Source organism: Papio anubis, chromosome 4 (genome assembly GCF_008728515.1).
Source record: "Papio anubis isolate 15944 chromosome 4, Panubis1.0, whole genome shotgun sequence".
Classification (NCBI taxonomy): Eukaryota; Metazoa; Chordata; class Mammalia; order Primates; family Cercopithecidae; genus Papio; species Papio anubis.
Genome location: NC_044979.1, coordinates 178,163,801 through 178,183,366, shown reverse-complemented (window position 1 = coordinate 178,183,366; position 19,566 = coordinate 178,163,801). Strand labels below are relative to the sequence as shown.

At 50.6% G+C, this 19,566-nt stretch overlaps 1 protein-coding gene across 5 annotated transcripts in view; it reads right to left on the bottom strand.

Moving 5' to 3' along the window:
* PDE9A (phosphodiesterase 9A) overlaps positions 1-19,566 on the bottom strand; it is a 121,701-nt gene that overhangs the window by 28,679 nt on the left and 73,456 nt on the right. For 3 of the 5 annotated variants that reach the window (XM_031665771.1, XM_003895434.4, XM_031665772.1), the window contains 4 exons: positions 15,837-16,016; positions 15,662-15,716; positions 14,366-14,436; positions 5,656-5,740 (listed from right to left, as the gene is read on the bottom strand). In XM_031665771.1, coding sequence (XP_031521631.1) covers positions 5,656-5,740; positions 14,366-14,436; positions 15,662-15,716; positions 15,837-16,016 — 391 coding nt within the window. The remainder of the gene's footprint in view (positions 1-5,655; positions 5,741-14,365; positions 14,437-15,661; positions 15,717-15,836; positions 16,017-19,566) is intronic. The other 2 variants (XM_031665773.1, XM_003895433.4) reach the window with 1 other exon arrangement.

The following is a 19,566-nucleotide window of genomic DNA, read 5'->3' as shown; positions in this document are numbered from 1 at the left end:
GAAAGCCGCCTCCTGGTTGGGTGGTGTGCTGGCTTCAGGGTGGTCCCCAGAGTTTGAATGAGGAGCAGCTGCCCTGGGAGGTCTGGCCGCTCTTGGGCCTCTGCAGCAGAACGCACCAGGGGGCTGGGCGATCTGGGGACCCCCTGTGGCTGTGCATTTGCTTGGAAGTGAACAGGCTCCCTGTGTACTTGGGTGATGGTGGGTGGGGGTCACGCCTGGCTTGTGTGACATTCACCAGGCTGGGGGGTACTCAGGGAGCTGAATGCAGCAGAAGCTCCTGCGATTTGTAAATAAAGCCCCATCTTCTGGGAGATCCATTTAATACTGCATAGTGAGAGCCATATAGAAATCCGTATCCTTTCAGCCCACGTATCTATCCTGGGGAATTTATCTTAAGCCAAGAATTAAACAGGAACAAACAGCTCTACGCACACAGATATTCACTGTGGCGTGATCTGTTGTAACAAAAACACAAGACCTACTAGAAGCCACCTGAATGTCCCAAAATGGGAAGTGGTTTAAACCACCACAGTGCATCCACGTGATGGACTATTATGCCATTGAGAGGATAATCACGGATATCATGCCAAGTGAGGGAACTTTACATGAGAAGGGAAAATAAGAAAGCTATGCACACTATGTACTGAAAGCGAATGCCGAAAAATGCCAAGCTACGGGGAAGAAAGAGCACATTCGGGAGGTTTAAAAAGAGTGCTTGATTGTGGCCTTCCAGGAAAATCTATGAGCTGTACACCGGTTAAAATTTAATCTAGTTATTGCTCACAATGTCACTAGTAAAAAAAAAAAAAGACTACAAAACAGCATGTTTTTGTTGTTTTTCAAAACAAGGTATCTATACACAGAAAAAACATCTGGAAGGCCTCGTGTCCAGGTTTAAACTGGGGGGACACTGCCGGCTGCTGTCATGATCGGTGCCCACCCTTCAACTCCCATCAGTATAGTCTGGAGGTTTTCCAATGAGCCTGTGCTATTTTCAAAACTAGAATACTCAATCTATTTCCTTTCTGGAAAAAGGGCCTTCAGTGTTATTTTCTCGGCATGCTGCCGTCTCTTCCCCGTGATAACCACCGCTTCAACAGAGATCCATTTGGTAGCCCTTCCCTCTGCTTCATGCTTGCAAAACCCGTCAGAGTTGCTGCCACAGTTTGATGTGAAAGGGGGAATGCTAACAGATTCAGCAAAGTATTAGCAAAACCAACCAACAAAATGCACCAATCAAATGATTTCCATTGTCATCCAGTAACCGAGAATTCCATTTACACATTTCTGAGCAGTCACGAACGTTTTCTGTGCAGTTAAAAAAATTGATGGCACGATGATGATTTCTTTGCTGCTTTTAACCTCTTTTGTGTAAACACTCGCACATGTGTTGTCTCTGTAAGTCTCCTGCATTCCCCAGGAGGGTTATGGAAATTTTCACCAAGCAAGACCGTTTGACTGCTGGAATCCTGCTGTTTTCTTGCAGATCCCAGAGCTGGGAGCAGAGGAGGGTCTGCTGGGGCCCGCTGACCCTGCCTGGCCAGGCAGCCCCTCTCTCTGCGCCCCGTTGCCATGGGAACCAGCGTCTTCAGCAAACAGAGCAGCTGGCACGGAGCTCTTTCTTTTCATCCTATTTGGAGCTTATTTTCGCTTTCATTTCGTGGGGTCTCCATCCCCCTTCCCCGGGGCTTAGGCCAGAGGGCAAGGCCATTTTTTTGGGATGAATGCTGAGCCCTCAGTTGCTACCCCAGGCTCCTGCAGGCTCCCCAGCTCTGGGTGAACCCCACATTCCATGCTCTGCTCTCTGCCTGGCACAGTGCTGGGGGCCAGAGTGGCCGTGGCCCTGGGGTAGACCTGCCCCTGCCCTAAATGTGAGCTGGCAGTTGGACCTCTGTCCTCTTTGAGGGAAAAGCAGGAGAAACCTAACTCGGGAAAGTCAGGGGACAGTCGCCTGCTCCCGGCTGCTGTGTGCTGGACCCTGATGCCACTGCTATTCTCAAGGGGCAGCTTCTGGCGGATCCAGACCCCTGGCTCCGCGGTCCCACTGCGGTGTGCTGTGTGGGCTGAATGTAGCTCCACGTTTCAGGCTCACACTGGCCATTTGTGTGGAACGGCGCTGAGCTACCTCCACCCTGTCTGGGGTCTTTATTCTCTTCCCAGAGGCAAGAACGCCGGCCTCCGGCTGGGCTGCCATCTCGGGAAGGCCCCCCCCCCCCCCCCACCCCTGCCTTTTGCAGCTCCTCTCCCCAGCCATCCAGGGAAGTCCCAGCTTAACAAGACTGGTCCCAGGGGCCCCACACTGCTGCAGGCTCTCATAAGTAAGATGTACCTCTGCTGTTGACAAAGACGAAAGAGACAACGCACACAGCTCAGTGTCTCTATTCTGAGTTCCTTTCTACATAGAGAAACAGGAAGGGGTTTCGTGTGTGGGGGCTGCCGGCTCTGCGACGAGGGCCTGGGGCACGTGACGCCGCTGGGGATTAGACCAGAACCCAGGAGGCTGAATTTGCGTTTTTCTCAGTGTGTCGACGACGCTTGAGAATTTTTACCCTGTTCCGTTTTGGATGCAAGAATCCCATTTACCTGTCTCTCACCTACAGGGGAGCTGTCAGCTGAGAACATCGCCTCCAGAAGCTGACGGGGCGCCAGGAAGCCTCCTTCTCTTTGGTTAATGGCGCTGTGGGTTCTAAAGATGTACTCCCGGGGGAAGTGCGGATGCACCTGTGTTACTCAGATGGGCCCAAGTGCTCCCCGCAGCCCGGCGTGCCTGACGGGCACCTGGGGGCTGATGTCTCCCTGGAGTTCCTGGCGGCTTCCTCTGTGTGCTCTGAAATCGGTGTTATCCTCCCACGTGGGGTGTTACGGGCTGAAGTACATCTCCCTCCAAAAGTCGTATGTTGAAGTCCTAACCCTGCTGCCTGTGAGGGTGACCTCATTTGGGGTCATGGCTGTTGCAGATGTAGTTAAGGTGATGTCATCCTGGAGGGGGGTGACCCCTACTCCAATAGGATGGGTGTCCTTACAAAAAGGGGGAATTTGGAGAGAACAGATGGGAGCACCAGGTGAAGAAGCAGGCAGAGATCCCCAAGCCGAGGAGCCACCGGCAGCCACCGGAGGCCAAGGGAGACCAGGAAGGACCCTCCCCTGGGACCATCAGAGGTGGCAGGGCCTGCTGCCACCTTGATTTTGGACTTGTGGCCTCCAGAACTATGTGGCAATACATTTCTATTGTTTTAAACTGCCCAGTTTATGATAATTCGTTACGCAGCCCCAGGAAATGACTACGACTTCGATAAAAATAATTCTCCCCCTGCAACCTAACCTGCAGGACCAGTGCACACCAGAAACCACGCCAGGAGCGGCGTGTGATCCGAGCACTCGCCTTGCTTTCTACAGAGCAGGTGCCCGTCAGGCACAGCAGGGGCAAGACCTGTGAGGCTGGAGGCTGCCTCCCTACTCACTCCTGCGGCTGTGGGAGGGCAGCAAATGCAGTTGTTTAAGGGATAAGAGGCTGCATTCTACAAATACCTCCAGAAAGTGCTCAGGGACACACAGTTGTGGGTGAGGAGCTGGGGGAGCTCTGGGAGGCATGGCCTGGCTCCAGACACACCCCTCAGGGCGGTGGAGTTCCCGAACCCATATGGAGCCCAGAGGCCACTGTTCGGGGAGTCTGGTTTTCGGCTGAAGACTAGAACTCAGTTTTCGTTCCTCTTCCCCTCGTGCTGCTGGTGGGGCTGGAGAGGCTGGTCCTGCTACACCCGCAGCCCCTGCTTGAGGCAGCCCATCCCCACCTGGCTCTGGGCAGAGGGGAACCCTGCCAGGCAGCACCAGCCTTCTGCCAAAGCAACCATGGCACCCGGGGCACAGGGGACAGCCACTGAACTAAGCCACGTAGAGCCCACGGCCAAGGGCGCACAGGTAAAGGTGCTGCATGTTTGAGGCTGCCAAGCCCGGTCCCAGCCTTGGGGCCCCGGCTGTGTGGCCGCCCGTGTGTAACTTGGGAGCTCTTCCTCAGCTCACAAAGGAGGGACTCTGTCTCTCATCCCTTAAAGAGCCTCCTACCACAGGAATGACAAAGATGGATTGTTCACTCACAATTTTCCATGGTCACAGACTATGGCCCTGACTTCCCCGAAGTCAACTGGGCTGAGACATCCCTAACTCCAAATGAGCCCACGAGTGCATGGGACAGACACGTGGCATCCCTGTAGGACAGGCTCTCATGTGGCTCAGACAAGGCGTGCTTCCTTCCGCTCGGCCTTCCTCCCTGTGCCCACCCCGAGGCCAGGCCCCTGGGGCTTGGAGGGGACCAGGCCAGGCCCGCCAGCTTTCCCCTCACCTTGTGCCTCTGAGACCCTCCCACCTGCCACACTCCCTCACTAAGCAGACTGCCCTCAGTTTTAGAATCAGGGAATGATCGTCAGCATGCAGGGGGCCCTGGGACAATTCGGTGCGATGGCACAGGGCTGCCTCTCAGTTCATCAGACCCCATGAAATCCCGCTGAGGCCGGGCAGTGGCACTCTGGGGAACCATGAGCCACATCATATGCCTGTGGTCTCTGGGCTGGCACCAGCGGGCATGGAGGTAAAGCCCGGAGGTGTGAGCGGGTCCTGTGTGCCCCTCACTCAGCACAGCGCCTGCACACAGTAAGCGCTCAATGGGTGCGCTCTGCTCATCGTCACCGCCGTCTCTTCGCTACTACGTGCATTTCCACCCCCAGTTTGGATGTGATTCATCCACACGTGTCCTGACCCTGGCTCCAGTAAAGTCCTGCTGTCCATAAAACTGACTTTGGAGGCAGCATCGTGGAAGCTGGGGCATTTTCCCCACGAGTCACCGCTCACTGGGCCTCCCGCAGTACCTGTGAAGGACGCCTGTTCCCAAGAGAATGACTTCTGTGTCCCCAGTGCTGGAGCCCTCGCTGGAATGCAACCCAGTGGGAATATCACGCAGGGAACCGGCTCCCTGGGGGCACCAGGAGGCTCCTCCCCTAATGCCTTTTTCCTCTTGTTGTTCTGTCTTTAAAGGTAGATATCAACTTATTCCAAGCTGGATACCTTGCTCCTAAGGCTTGGATCTGCAGGAGGACTCCTCTTCTGTGAAGTGTCTTCCCAGCCCCCATCTCCCGTATGTGCTCTTTTTTTTAATTTTATTATTTTTGAGACAGAGTCTTGCTCTGTCGAGCCCAGGGTGCAGTGCAGCGGCCTGGTCTCGGCTCACTGCAACCTCCACCTCCTGGGTTCAAGCGATTCTCCTGCCTCAGCTTCCCAAGTAGTTGGGGTTACAGGCATGTGCCACCATACCTGGCTACTTTTTGTATTTTTAGTAGAGATGGGGTTTCACCATGTTGGCCAAGCTGGTATTGAACTCCTGACCTCAGGTGATCCTCCCACCTCGGCCTCCCAAAGTGCTGGGATTACAGGCGTGAGCCACCATGCCTGGCCCATACGTCCTCTTTTGTTAGAAGAAAGTCACACCACTGACAAGCAGATTGCGAGCAGGGTGGCTGCCTCCAGACTGCACTCTCCCAAGCCTGAACTGTACTGAACTGCACCAGCCTTTCTTTTAGAGAAACAAAGCCCACAGCCCCAGCCTAGCTGGAATGGGGAGCCCTCCCCAGGCCCGGCCGCCCGTGGCCCCAGCACAGACCCTACCTGCTGCTTCTGGCCGCCAGCTCCTCCCTCATCTTCTTAATGTCACTCTTGCATTTCTCAATCTCCACCACTTTCAGTCCTTCCACTGGTGACAGAGAGAGAGACAGCAAGGGGGTTACCACGGACGAATGCGGAGGATCTCTCAAGGCTGGTAACTAAGGGCTCCCTGTGGCTCCCAGGGAGGAAAATAGCTCAGTGCAGAGGTCTCACTCCTACCCCGGCTGCCAATACTCCGGGTGTGCCCGCACAGCCCCAACTGACTCCAACCTCGCTGGCATGTGCCGTGGCCACCGCTGCACCACCGCCTCCATCTGGGCAGTTTCCAGAGGGCAGAAGCCCCTCCCCACTTTCCACTCCTGGAATCTCAACTCTGGCACCCACTTTTTGCTCCATACCCCTAAGCACCAGCTGAGGACATGGGACAAAGGCGTCTTTTATCCCAAAAAGAAAAGAGGGGACATGTGGTGCCAGAGCATTAAAATGCAGCGAACGGCAAAGCGTTTTCAGCAAGGATTAAGATCTCATTATGGGAAAAGCTTTTCATTGTAACGTCCTTCCAGCGCAGCATCACCAGGAGAAACTGTTGACTTAAAACAGAGGAGAAATGAACAGGCAAAGTTGAGGATCAGCAGAACCTGGGCTTGATCACATTCCTGGAGTTGAAACCGCCTTGGCCAAATGATGACTGAGACAGTGAAAGAGAGCTAACTTAACCGACTCCATCTTGCTCCTAACCTCCAAGCTGTCTTTGTTCATTCCTCAAACTAACTTTGGGAGAAACTTCCTTTGCAGTTTATAGTTTAGACAAAGACTATAACAGCCCTTTCCCAAAGCAGACCTTCTTCTTGCCTGGGGACGAGACTAACATTAGCCACAGGATTAGAAATTATGGTTTAAGAGTCACGCAGCTGGAGGCTACAAGATTCTGACCCTCCCTAAATTGCTTCTAGGATCAGCGCTTGAGATATTTTGCAGACCCTGCAGTTGATGGATCAGCTGGCACCACCCAGATTGATAAACTGGCTCGTCAGGTCTTGTGGCCCCACTCAGGAACTGACTCAGTGCAAGACAGCTTCCGCCCAGCTTCTGCCCAGGCTCACTTTGGGAGGCTGTAATCCCAGCACTTTGGGAGGCTGAGGTGGGCAGATCATGAGGTCAGGAGTTTGAGACAAGCCTGGCCAATATAGAGAAACCCTGTCTCTACTAAAAATCCAAAAATTAGCTGGGCGTGGTGCACCAGTGCCTGTAATCCCAGCTACTCCAGAGGCTGAGGTAGGAGAATCGCTTGAACCCGAGAGGCGGAGGTTGCAGTGAGTAAGATCGCGCCACTGCCCTCCAGCCTGGGTGACACAGCGAGACTCCGTCTCAAAAAAAAAAAAAAAAAAGACAGCTTCAACTCCCTATGATTTCATCCCTGACCAATCAATCAGCATTCCTGGCTCACTGGCTTCCCCCAACCCACCAAGTTATCCTTAAAACCTCTGCCCCCGAATGCTCGGGGAGACTGAGTTGAGGAATGATAAAACTCTGGTCTCCTGCACAGCCAGCTCTGAGTGAATGACTCTTTCTCCATTGCAGTTCCCCTGTCTGGATGAATCAGCTGTTTAGGCAGCGGGCAGGGTGAACCCCGTGGGCTGTTACAGAGTCCTACTGCAAAGGTGTGCCTCAACGGTTAGGATACTATTTTTCAACCAAAAACAAACTGGAGCTTATGCCTCCCAGCGAGTGTTAAACTTCAAGATATTCACCCTTGGCTGACTGCACGTTTACCCCAGAAACGCTGCCATGAAGCAAGCAGCTTTGCGCGGCTTTTCAATTAGAGTTGGTTCATAAGAAATAAAAAAGATTAGCTTTGTTACTTTGTAATCACACCTTAACTTTTATGCAGAAGGATACTCCCACGATGCCACTCTATTCCCTTTTTCATGAAGTTTGGCTCTGAATAACTGCTAAAAATAAAAAGCGAATGTTTTCTAAAGGAAAAACCAAGCAACCAGGAGCCTTTGGCTAGTTTCTAACGACTCCTTCCCACCGGAAGCAGTGCAGCTCCGGAAAGGAATTCTCCCAGTGCAGGGGCCCCGGGCAGCCTGGCTGGAATCAGCCTCCCGGGTGGGTTCGAGGCATTTCCGGGGTCAGGGGTCAAGTAGGGGTATGGCTTCCCGGGACCCTGCTTCTCTCTGCCAGAGGATGAGGAATCTGGAGGGGGCAATGTTTGGATCTGGTCCTGCTGATGTGCTTCTGTGCCGCAGAAACCTTCTCCGCCCCTCTTCTACTCAACGGCTAGAGGACAGGGGTCTGGAAGTGCATGTGGCAGGAGCCAGTGTGGTCGCTGTCCTGATGGCCGAGTCCAGATGAGCGGCCGCTGGGGAAACACAAGGTACCTGAGGTCCGGACTAAGGTCTTTTGTCCAACCACTAAGAGTCCACCTTCTCCTTTGGAGCCGGGTCTCCGTTTTCTCCAGCATCGTGGGCCCCTCCAGGAAGCTGAAGAACGCCACAGGCTGTCTTCTGAGAAAAGGCGCCGAGAACACATTTCGGGTCGGCATGTGGATTGGGAAGCCCAGCGTGGCCTCCACGGGTGCTCCTTGGTTTTGTCTAGACTGCAGGATCCCACCCGTGCCCTGTGGGTTTGCCACTTGGACACTGACGTGAGCAAATGGACAATTCAACATCAGTGGCAGGAAGGCGCTCAGTGTGGTTCACACGTGGAAGGCAGCACATTCCGAAAGTGAGTTGATCTGGGGAAGGGTTGAGCATGCGGTGTAGACTGCAAACAGGGCAGCTGCGCCCTCTGTCCAAGGTCCATGGTCCATTGACTATGTCTTAAATGTCATTTTCCTGAATATAAAAAATCCTACGATCACTGTAGGAAGTGTAGGAAATAGCACTTCAAAGAATATTTTAAAATTTATCTAGGATCCTATGGGCCCAGAAAACAACTCAGTTAATATTATTTGTATTAATGTGTGTCCTTCCAGGCCTTCTGCCCACTCCCAGGCCTTCTAAATATTCATCCTGTTTCTCTCTCTCTCTCTTTCTACTACCTATCTACCTACGTACTCACTATGTATCCATCCATCCATTCATTTATCTATTATCGATCTATCTATCTATCTATCTATCCATTCATCTATCTATCTATCTGGAAACCCCGTCTCTACTGAAAATACAAAAATTAGCCAGGCGTGGTCACAGGCTACCTGTAATCCCAGCTACTCTGGGGGCTGAGGCAGGAGAATCACTTGAACCCGGGAGGTGGAGCCGAGATCACACCTCTGCACTCCAGCGGGGGCAACAGAGCGAGACTCTGTCTCAAAATAAAACAAAACAACAAAAAAAAGGGGGCTTTAAAAGAGATTTTTGTGAGCTTCTGCAAGTCACAGGCCACCTGCAGGGAAAGCTTTAAGGACGACTTTCTGAGAGACGCTGGCTTTGGGGAAAGCGGCCTGGTGGGTGGGGAGAGCCAAGCCGGGGGTCGGGGAGAGCCGAGACGGGGATGGGGGAGAGCCCAGCCGGGGGTCGGGGAGAGCCGAGCCGGATCGGGGAGAGCCGAGCCGGGACGGGGGAGAGCCGAGCTGGGGGTGGGGGAGAGCCGGAGAGCCAAGCCGGGGACAGGGGAGAGCCCAGCCAGGGGTGGGGGAGAGCCGAGCTGGGGGTCCGGGAGAGGCGAGCCCAGGCTTAGGAGGCTCTGTGCTGTGCTCCTTCCCCAACCTCACTGTACTCTGGCTGGGAACCTGGCAGGCCCAGTCCTTTGGCTACAGAGCTAGTGAAAGTTGTTTAAAGACATGTATGAATAGAGCTGTGTTTCAACACTTCCTCCAAGAGCCTCACTAAAGAGCCCGCGTAGCACACACTTCCTGAGTGACGGAGGAAAGCAAGGCTTGGTTCTAGCATCTAGGCTCTGGGCTGTTTGGATGGCCTGTGTTAAACTTTGCCCCAGGCAGTCAGCTCCTGCCATGGCCCACGCTGTGTTTAGGTTTTGGTCCAAACCCAGAGCACGGGGAGAAAGGGTGGATGGAGCAGAGCTGCCCTGTGCCCCGGCCGCAAACCAGGAAGGAAGGGAGTAAAGGGCCCTGCTTTAAAATCTCTTTTTAATGTTTCACCTCCAGCCAGGACGTGAGGGGAGGGGCCTGGGTGTTCTGTTTACGAAATAATCTGTAACATAAGGGAAATCCCAGATCGCTCGAACGAGGCTAAACTTTTTATATCAAAAGGAAGAAGAGCTTTGAAAGTCAGTGAAGAGAAATGAAGAAATTTATATTCAATTCAGAGGAATTATACATTTGAGAAGAAGCAGGAAATTCCATTTAAGTCAAGTCCACCACAATGTAACACGGCTTTAAGGTGGCCAGTTCTAGCGGATGAGTCTTTTAACTGAAGAAGCAGAAAACAGCTTGGAGGGCACAGTGGCTCACGCTTGTAATCCCAGCACTTTGGGGGCCGAGGCGTGTCGATCACCTGAGGTCGGGAGTTCGAGACCAGCCTGGCCAACATGGCAAAACCCCATCTCTACTAAAAATACAAAAATTAGCCGGACATGGTGGCGGGCGCCTATAATCCCAGCTACTTGGGAGGCTGAGACAGAAGTGTCCTGTCTTTCGGGGGCGGAGGCTGCAGTGAGCCAAGATTGCGTCACTTTAGCCTGGGCCAAAGAGCGAAACTCTGTCTCAAACCACCACCACCACCACAACAACAAAACGAAACAGCTCACAGCAGCTCATGTACAGCAGAAGCAGCTGTGTGTGTGCATGTGTGTGTATGTGATCACAGGTATGAATGTATCTGCACGTGCCTGGGTGCTTACACGTGTGCATGTGTGCATGTATATGTGACATCCTGACATGCCTGTGTGATTTCACATGTGTATCTGTGAGTGCATGGTCACCTCTGTGTGTGTTTACACGTGCATGTGCATATGTAGATGGCAGCATCTGCCTCTGGCCCAGGCCCTGTGCACTGGGTGTCGGACCACGCTCCTGGCCGCCCTCCCCATCTGGCTTGCTTCTGGCAGCCGTGCAGGGCTGGGACTGACCCTCTGAGAAGCTGGGCACACACTTCCCCAGTGGCCTGCCACATGAGACGTTCAGCTCCCGGCCCTCTCCTCGAAAGGATTTTCCCTCTCTGTCCTCCAAGCCTCCTGAAATGTCTGGGCTCTCGCATCTTTGGGTTAAGGCTCTGCTGCCCTTGCGGTGTCTCTGGAACTCAGACTCCCTGGGGCTCAGCACAGCTGCAGCATCCCGGCCACCTCCCGCTAAAGCACACCCGCTGGAGAGTGGGGAGCCATCAGCCAGAAGTGTCCGGGGAGGATAAGCCCGAAGCCAGGTGGAGTTCAGGAGGATGACAGCCTGTCTGGACACGGCTGCCTCCTGGAGTGGGGGTGTGAGCTGCATGCGGCGGGAGGAGGGCAGCCAGGAGGACTGAGGAGAGGTCCCCTCCTTTGCCCTCCACAACTCCTAGACTGCTCCTCCTTCCCTACTCCTTAGAGAGGGGAGCTCCCCCAATCCCATTTCTGCAGTCCTAGGTCTCTGGTGCTAGAAATCAGTACAACTGGTAACAACCGGTTTTACCCGCAGAAGCACCAGTAATTCTGGTCTGTGCCGTGAGCCTGAGCTCAGTAGGTCAAGAGTGGTGTCCTCTGCCAGGCCATCTATGTGCATTCACTGAGGGCCTTATGGGAAGATACCTTCCCTCTGAGAAGTGAGCATTTCGGAGAATTCCGCAGCTAGAACAGGCTAGAGGGGAAGGTCCTATGGGCCATGTCCTTCAGTGATCTTCAACTCACCTGCCACTTGGAGGTAAAACAGGAACACTTTTCTTTTGGCTTGATGGTTATTTTCCAGGGTCAGTATCCAAAGACACACAGGGTTACTATTCATCTTGTTGTGGGAGACACAATTCTCTGTAAGAGTTTTGAGAGTTACGGCATGGCCTCTTCAACTTGCCTGTTTGCACTTTCTGGGAAGAGCATGGAAGGAGCTGGCACTGGCTTCCGGGTGGGGCGTAGGAGATGGGGGAGGCTGAGGAAAAGCCCAGGCGCTGGAGAGAGGAGGAGAGGTGGGAGGCACCTGCTGTCCGCGGGCATCTGCACGCTCGCCCTGTAGTGACTGCGTGACTTTTTGCATCTGTAAAGGTGGGTGGTGACTCTGCAGCAAGTCTTTTTTGCATGTTTGGCTCAAACCCCTACCCATGTTTGGAGAATTCCCTGTGACACGGGGCTTGGTGGAGAGCTGAGCCAGCCTCCCGGTGCGGAATATGGAAATGCAAACACTCGCTGTGGTGGGTTGAATTGTGTCCGCCAGAAAGATCTGTTCGCAACCTACTCCCTGGAACTTGTGAATGGGACCTTATTGAGAAAAAGGTCGTTGGCAGATATAATCCATTAGGGATCTGGAGATGAGCCCATCCTGGATTTAGGTTGGGCCCTAAATTCAAAGAGAGACATCTTTATAAGACCTAGCAGAGACAGACTGGTGATGTGGAGACATCCTGGGAGAACGTCACCACGTGAAGACACAGGCGGAGGTTAGAGTGATGCAGCATTCCAAGCTCAGTAACGGCAAGGATTGCTGGGAGCCACAAGAGTCTAAGAGAGAGGCACGGAACCAGGGCCCCTCAGAGCCTCCAGAAGGAGCCAGCCCTGCTCATGCCTTGATTTCTGACTTCTGGCCTGCAGAGCTGCGGGAGAGTCAGTTTTTGTTGCTTAAGCCTCCCAGTCTGTGGTGCTTTGTGCGGCAGCCTCAGGGCACTCACAGCCTCCCTTTGTGGGGCCTGCCTTGCAGCTAGACTGTGGGTGCATGGTCTGGCTGTGTCTAGATTTTGAACCTGTAGCCAGCGACATGGAGAAGTGCCTGATATCTGCATAAGTGGTTGTGGAGCCTCCGGGGGGCCTAGGTCCAGAGCCAGGAGTACAGGGGAGCTGGTGCTGCATCCAGGGCTCAGAGACGGCAGCAGAGGCATCCGCACAGCATCAGCTCTGCACGGGATTTGGGGAATTGCTGCTGCTGCACAACCTCCAAGCCCTGTTCCCAAGCCCTCCTGGGGATCCAGGGAGCTTCCCAAAATCCTTCAGGGAAAAACTGCTTTTCTGTTGAAAGCAGCCACGATCAGTTTCTGTTGCTTGCAGCTTCAGCTTTCTAACCTGAGTTACCAAGGAATCCTCATGGAGTGCCTGGTGCTCTTCAGCCAGGTGTGCAGGGAGGTGACCCGTCCCAGAAGGGCAGGTAGCAGGCAGTGAGAGTAGCCTGGCCAGGACCCTGGGTGCCAGTCTCAGCTTTATTTATTTTTCTAATTTGCTGAGTGAACTTGAGGTTACCTAACCTCTCTGTGGCTTCCTCATTGACAACGGGGAAAATGAAACCGTCTTGAAGATCCAGTGACCACATACATTTTTAGAAATGTCCACACACTTTGAAAAGTATAAATCTGACTATGTAAATCATGTTTCAGGAGAATCACTTGAACCCAGGAAGCGGAGGTTGCATATTGAGCCAAGATTGCGCCACTGCACTCCAACCTGGGCAACAGAGCAAGACTCTGTCTCAAAAAAAAAGAAAGAAAAGCGACGATGACATTCAGTCAATCAGCCAGATATTTTTTTTTGGTGATGCTGTAACCCTTAATGGCCTCCTGTCTGGATTCTGTTTATTTAGTTCCTAAGTTGGTAAACGTGGTGCATGTTAATCATTAACCTTTGCCTTGTCACTGACAAAGAGTTCACTTGTCAAGCTGTGAGTTGAACACAGAATTGTGAGGCCTGTGGAATGTAAGCATTGACCTTGATATTACGGATGAGGACAAAAAGGATGGGTGACTTGAAGTTGTTTTCTTCCCAGAATTTGAGCTTTTTGATCATTGAATCAGGACTTGAATTGATACTCCTCGGCTCACTAGTCATTTTTCTGCTTTCCTTTGGTGGTGACTGGAGGCTGTAGTAGGCTGTTCTTCTGTTGCTATAAAGAGATACCCGAGGCTGGGCAATTTATAAGGAAAAGAGCTTTGATTGGCTCCCAGTTCTGTTGGCTTTACAGGAAGTCTGGTGCTGGCATCTGCTTGGCTCTTGGGGAGGCCTCGAGAAGCCTCCAATCATGGTGGAAGGCGACAGGGAAGCGGGAGGGTAGAGAGCTGCCACGTGCTTTTAAACAACCAGATCTTGCGAGAGCTCACAATCTCAAGGAGAGCATCAAGCCGTTCAGGAGGCATCTGCCCTGCTGACCCAAACATCTCCCACCAACCCCACCTCCAACATTGCCAATGACATTTCAGCGTGAGACGTGGAGGGGACGCACATCCAGACTGTATCAGAAACCAAGAGGTAACAACTTAATAGACAGATTCCAAAAAATGGTGACCCACAGGGTGCAGATCAGTGTGCAGAGAATGTCTTCATTTACACACAAAAAGACACAGACAAGACACTCGGCAGAGGTTCTCAGAGGGGCTAAGTGTGGGGGGCTTCGTGTGTTCATTTTTACTCTTTGGGGCTGAAAGAATGCTTTACACCATGAGATGTGCTTCTTTTAAAATAGAAATAAAATGCTTAGTTAGTCACTGTGCGAGCCTTTGTTAACATCAAAGGTAATTTTCAAGTATTTCAGAAAGAAAAGACATTTGTATTTACCTTCAGCACTGAACTCCTCCCTGTTCCAAGTGGTTAATTTGAATAGAGGTTAATAAGGACAGAGAAGCAAAAAGGAAACAGAAACGTCACTCACATTCCACGCGTTTCTCTAGCACAGCCAAGTGATTCGCAACTTCAGCTTTCAGTTCATTGATTTTGAATGCTCTAGGAACGAAGAAGAAAAGAGAGAGGAAATATGACCCTTAAAATTCTCAGAGCCAAAATGGGTTAAGCAAACATGTACTGAGTTCCCGCTGTGGGCATGGGCAAGGCCTCTGGGTAGGCTGGCGAGGGGCTGGGTGCCAACATGCCAGGACTTGCTTTTCAGAAATCATCATGTCCCGTGGGGAGGAAAGAATCACCAAATTATCATGAGGTGTATTTTCCGAGCTAGTGGGCATATTTACTTCCTCAGGCCTGAGCAGTGGACCCAGACTCTCTGGGGAGAACTCGCAGCCTTCTCTGCTTATGTGGTTGAGAGGGTCCAGTCCCCGCACCCTCCCCTGATGGGCACAGACACTTCGGAGGACCTGTTGTGCTCTCTGGAGGCTCCAACCTAGTCAGTTAAAGAATTCGAAGGATTTTTTTTTTTTTTTTTTCTGAGACAGTTTCACTCTGTTGCCCAGGCTGGAGTGCAGTGGTGTGATTTCGGCTCACCGCAACCTCCACCTCCCGGGTTCAAGTGATTCTCCTGCCTCAGCCTCCCGGGTAGCTGGCATTACAGGCATAGGCCATCACGCCCGGCTAATTTTGTATTTTTCATAGAGACGGCGGCTTCTCCATGTTGGTCAGGCTGGTCTCAAACTCCAGACCTCAGGTGATCCGCCCGCCTCCGCCTCCCAAAGTGCTGGGATTACAGACGTGAGCCACTGCGCCCAGCCAATTCGAAGGTTTTTAAAAAATCCTAGCCGTCTGCCCTTTTCACCATTTTGATTAACCTGGGCAGTAAGATACCGCAGAGAAAACCGCAGAGCAGTCAGTCTGAGAAATGGAAAATACGGTATCCAGGTCAGGATTGCTGGGATGACTCCGATGAAAAGGAAGTCCCCTAACTAAGCGAGGAAGCTTATTTCCCAGTGGAGCCAATTCTTACAGATTGTTCTCTGATCCCAGAAGAGCCGATGGAGAACATTCTCGACCACACGAGCTCACATTCTAATGCGCCCACTCAACACGGTCTTTGGTCTAAGGCGAGTGTTTCCTGGGCCCCATCCAAGCTGGCTTAGTTACAGAAGCCATAGAAGGCTTCCGCCATGCGGGCAGCTCCTCCAGGCAGGTGAGACAGCCGCGCTTGCTGGCCAAGGCCAGCCTCAGAGCCCAGGGCCTGCCCTCGCTCTTAGAGAAAGATGCGCGCATCTCTGGCTGGTTGTAAGTTTAGAAGACTCTGTACCTTGAGAACTGCTCTGCGACCTGCGCCAGCACGCTCTGGATTAATTCTTCTCTCTCTACAAACCAAAGAAGAAAGACAGATGGAACACGGAGAAGAGGAAAAGACGCATAGGCCATTGCGGCCCGAATCCCACATGCTGGGGGGCAGAGGCCACGACCGAGGAGCTGCCCGTTACCTGGAGGGACGTGCTGGCCTTCCTGGCAGCAGTCCTGGGGCTCTCTGGGCCTGGGCTCTACCTGTCCACTTTCAAATGCTCCTTCCCTCTGGGGCTGCTCCAGGCCCACAACCCGTCTGTCCCTCAGTGGTCTCTCAGCAGACTGGCCAGGGCTTGTGGTTCTCTTGTCCTCAGCACCAGCTATAAAAAGCAGGCAGGCCTGGGTTTCTCAATATGGGAAGTTTTCTCTGAGTGCCCAGGTCTATTTTATGGGGGCAATTACTGGGACAAAGTGAGTTCAAGGCACGTCTCAATTCAGAACACGGTGTTCTCACGGCGGGTCTGCAGAGGGGAGGCAGGCCCGGGTCCAACGAGTTGCTCCCTTTGTCGCCTGGCCTGTAAAACTGGGCTGGGTGGCTGGCTTTACAAGGTCCAGGTCTCAGGCTAAATGGAACCTGCCTGTCTTCCTGTTTCCTGATCAGGCCCAATGCCAGATACCTCATAGGAAGGTGTGGATGCTCACAGTGCTGTCCTTGTCATCAAGGCGACATTCTAAGGAAGGGAGCGGTCTCTACCTGGCTCCAGCCGTCCTCCAGCTCGTGCCCCAGGACACCGAGAACCCACACCAGGCTTAGTCATAAGTTCACAACATCTTCTACGTTGATTTGATGTCTAACCTTCCACTATAAACAAAACAAATAAAACCAAAGCTGCGCCGGGCGCGGTGGCTCAGGCCTGTTATCCCAGCACTTTGGGAGGCCAAGGCAGGCAGATCACCTGAGGTCAGGAGCTCGAGACCAGCCTGACCAACATGGAGAAACCCCGTCTCTATTAAAAAAATACAAAATTAGCCGGGCGTGGTGGCACATGCCTGTACTCCCAGGTACTCGGGAGGCTGAGGCAGGAGAATCACTTGAACCTGGGAGGCAGAGGTTGCGGTGAGCCGAGATTGTGCCACTGCACTCCAGCCTGGTGAACGAGAGTGAAACTCCGTCTCAAAAGAAAATGAAAAAACAAAACCAAAGCTGCCCAAACAAACAAAAAATTCAAGAATCCAACTTGGCAATGGGGCTCAGAAGCTAAAAATGTTCACAAGCACTGACCCAGGGCTCCATTTCTAGGAAATCATCATGCATGTACACAAAAGATGTTCATCACACTGTTATTTAACACAGAGAAAACTGTAACAACCTGCACGCCCACCCGATGGAGATTCGTTAAATAAATGATGAGAAAACTCTATCTTTAGACATACATCTGGAATGATATTTTGCTATTAGAAATAATATTTTGAAAAATGTTCATGTCTGTTGTTAAAGTACAAAAAAAAAAATAAGGTTTTGAAGCACTAATAGGGATCCTGCTTTTGAAAACATATTGGGAGGGTATACTCCAAAATAATAATAGTAGTCATCTTTGGTTATAAGTTTTATATACATTTTATTTAAAAAGTTTGCTTCCCTCTATCTTATGCATTTTCCCTTTTTTTCTTATGCATTTTCTATAATTTCTATAATTCATTTAAAATATTAAAAGAAACTAATCAGTTTAACTTTGCAATACCTCATTACTTCACCTGTCAAATGAGAGGGTAGACCAGATGATCCTAGATTCCCTCTGGCTTTAGCATTCTATGACTTGATAAGAAGAAGAAAAATTACGTTTTATTATATCTCTTGAAGCTACAAGCGTAAAAATGTCAGCCAGAAAATTTTCGTACAGCCATAGGTTGAACTGGTGCCAGCTCGAGGCCCTCACCTGAAGAAAGTCCCACATCTGCTAGTGGGGGAAGGTGGCTCCTATCAACAAGAATCATCATAGGTTTTACAGGCCACTTGGTGAACTCAGCAGGGGTTTAGATCACTTAGGAATTCTTTGGAAAAGGTAGTGTATCACATAACCTTTGAGAATGAATGATCTCAGAGTCTTGAGATAAATTTAGAAGTCCATCAAATGATGAATATTTATAAACCACTTCACCCAACAGCAGCAGAGCGCTACATTCATTTCAGGCGCCTACAGAGCATGTACCAAGATAGACCATATCCTGGGCTATAAAGGAAATCTCACCCAATCTAAAGGAACTGAAGCCACACAGAGTATGTTCTCTGACCACACGAGGATCAAAGTAGAAATCAATAACAGAAAGATAGTAGAAAAATCTCCAAACACGTGGAAACTTAACAACATACTTCTAAATAACTTAAGGGTCAAAGAGGAAGTCTCAAGGGAAAATTAAAAAGACATTGAACTCAATAAAAATGAAAATACAACACAAAATTTAGCTGTGGGACACAACTAAAGCCATGCTGAGAGGGAAATTTATAGCATTATGGGCTTCCATTAGAAGAGAGGAAAAATCTCAACTCAATCAGCCAAGATCCCACCATGAGAACTCAGGAAAAGAAGAGCAAAGTAAACCCACAATGATAGCAAAGAAAGGAAGGAGGGAAATCACAAAGATAGGGGAATAGAAATCCCGGTAACAGAAAACAGAAAAACAATGCAGCAAATCAACAAAACAGAGCTAGGTATCTGAAAATAATAAATTGTCAAACTTCTAGCAAGACTGACAAAGAAACAATGAGAGGGAAGACACAGATTGTCAATATCAGGAATGAAAGAGGGAACATCACTACAGACCCTGCAGACATCAAAAGGATAATAAGGGAACACTACAAATGCCTCTACACACATTACTCGGACATCCTTCAATAAAATGGACCAACTCCTAGAGAAGCATGAAGTACTACAACTCATTCAATATCAAAGAGGTAATTTAAACAACTTATAGCAAAAGTCAATTTGTAATTTAAAAACTCCCCAAGATGAAATGTCCAGGCCAAGATGGTTCTAAACATTTATAGAGAATTCTGCCAAATGTTTAAAAAGTCAACATGATTCTAACAATATCTTCAAGAAAACAGAAGAGGAGGGAACACTACCATTCTTTTTTTTTTTTTTTTTTTGAGATGGAGTCTCACTCTGTCGCCTAAGCTGGAGTGCAGTGGTGTGATCCCAGCTCACTGCAGCCTCCGCCTCCTGAGCTCAAACAATTCTCCTGCCTCAGCCTCCTGAGTAGCTGGGATTATAGGTGCAGGCCACCAAGCCTGGCTAATTTTTTGCATTTTTAGTAGAGCCAGGGTTTTACCATGTTAGCCAGGCTGGTCTTGAACTCCTGGCCTCAAGTGACTTGCCTGTCTCGGCCTCCCAAAGTGCTGGGATTACAGGCGTGAGCCACTGCACCTGGGCCCCATTCATTTTATGAAGTTAGTATTACCCTGATACCAAATGCAGACAAGGAACAACAACAAAAAATTACATGCCAACATCCCTCATGAATCTAGATACAAAAATCACTAATGAAATAGCAAGTAGAATTCAGTAATATGTAAAAATAATTGCACATCAAGATTGAGTAGGGTTTATTCCAGGGATATAAGGTTGGTTCAATAGTTGGAAAGCAATCAATGTAATGTCCAATCGACAGGCTAAAGAATAAAAATCATATGATCATGTCAACTAATTCATAAAAAAATCTGACAAAATTCAACCCATGTTCATGAGAAAACTCATACAATTAGGAATGGAGAAGAACTTCTTCAAATTGATTAAAAGCATCAACCATAACCTTACAGCCAACATTATACAGTTGTTCCTTGGTGTCCCTGAGGGATTGGTTCCAGGACCCCCCACAAGGATGCCAAAATCCAAGGATGCTCAAATTCCTTATATAAAATGGTGTAGTATT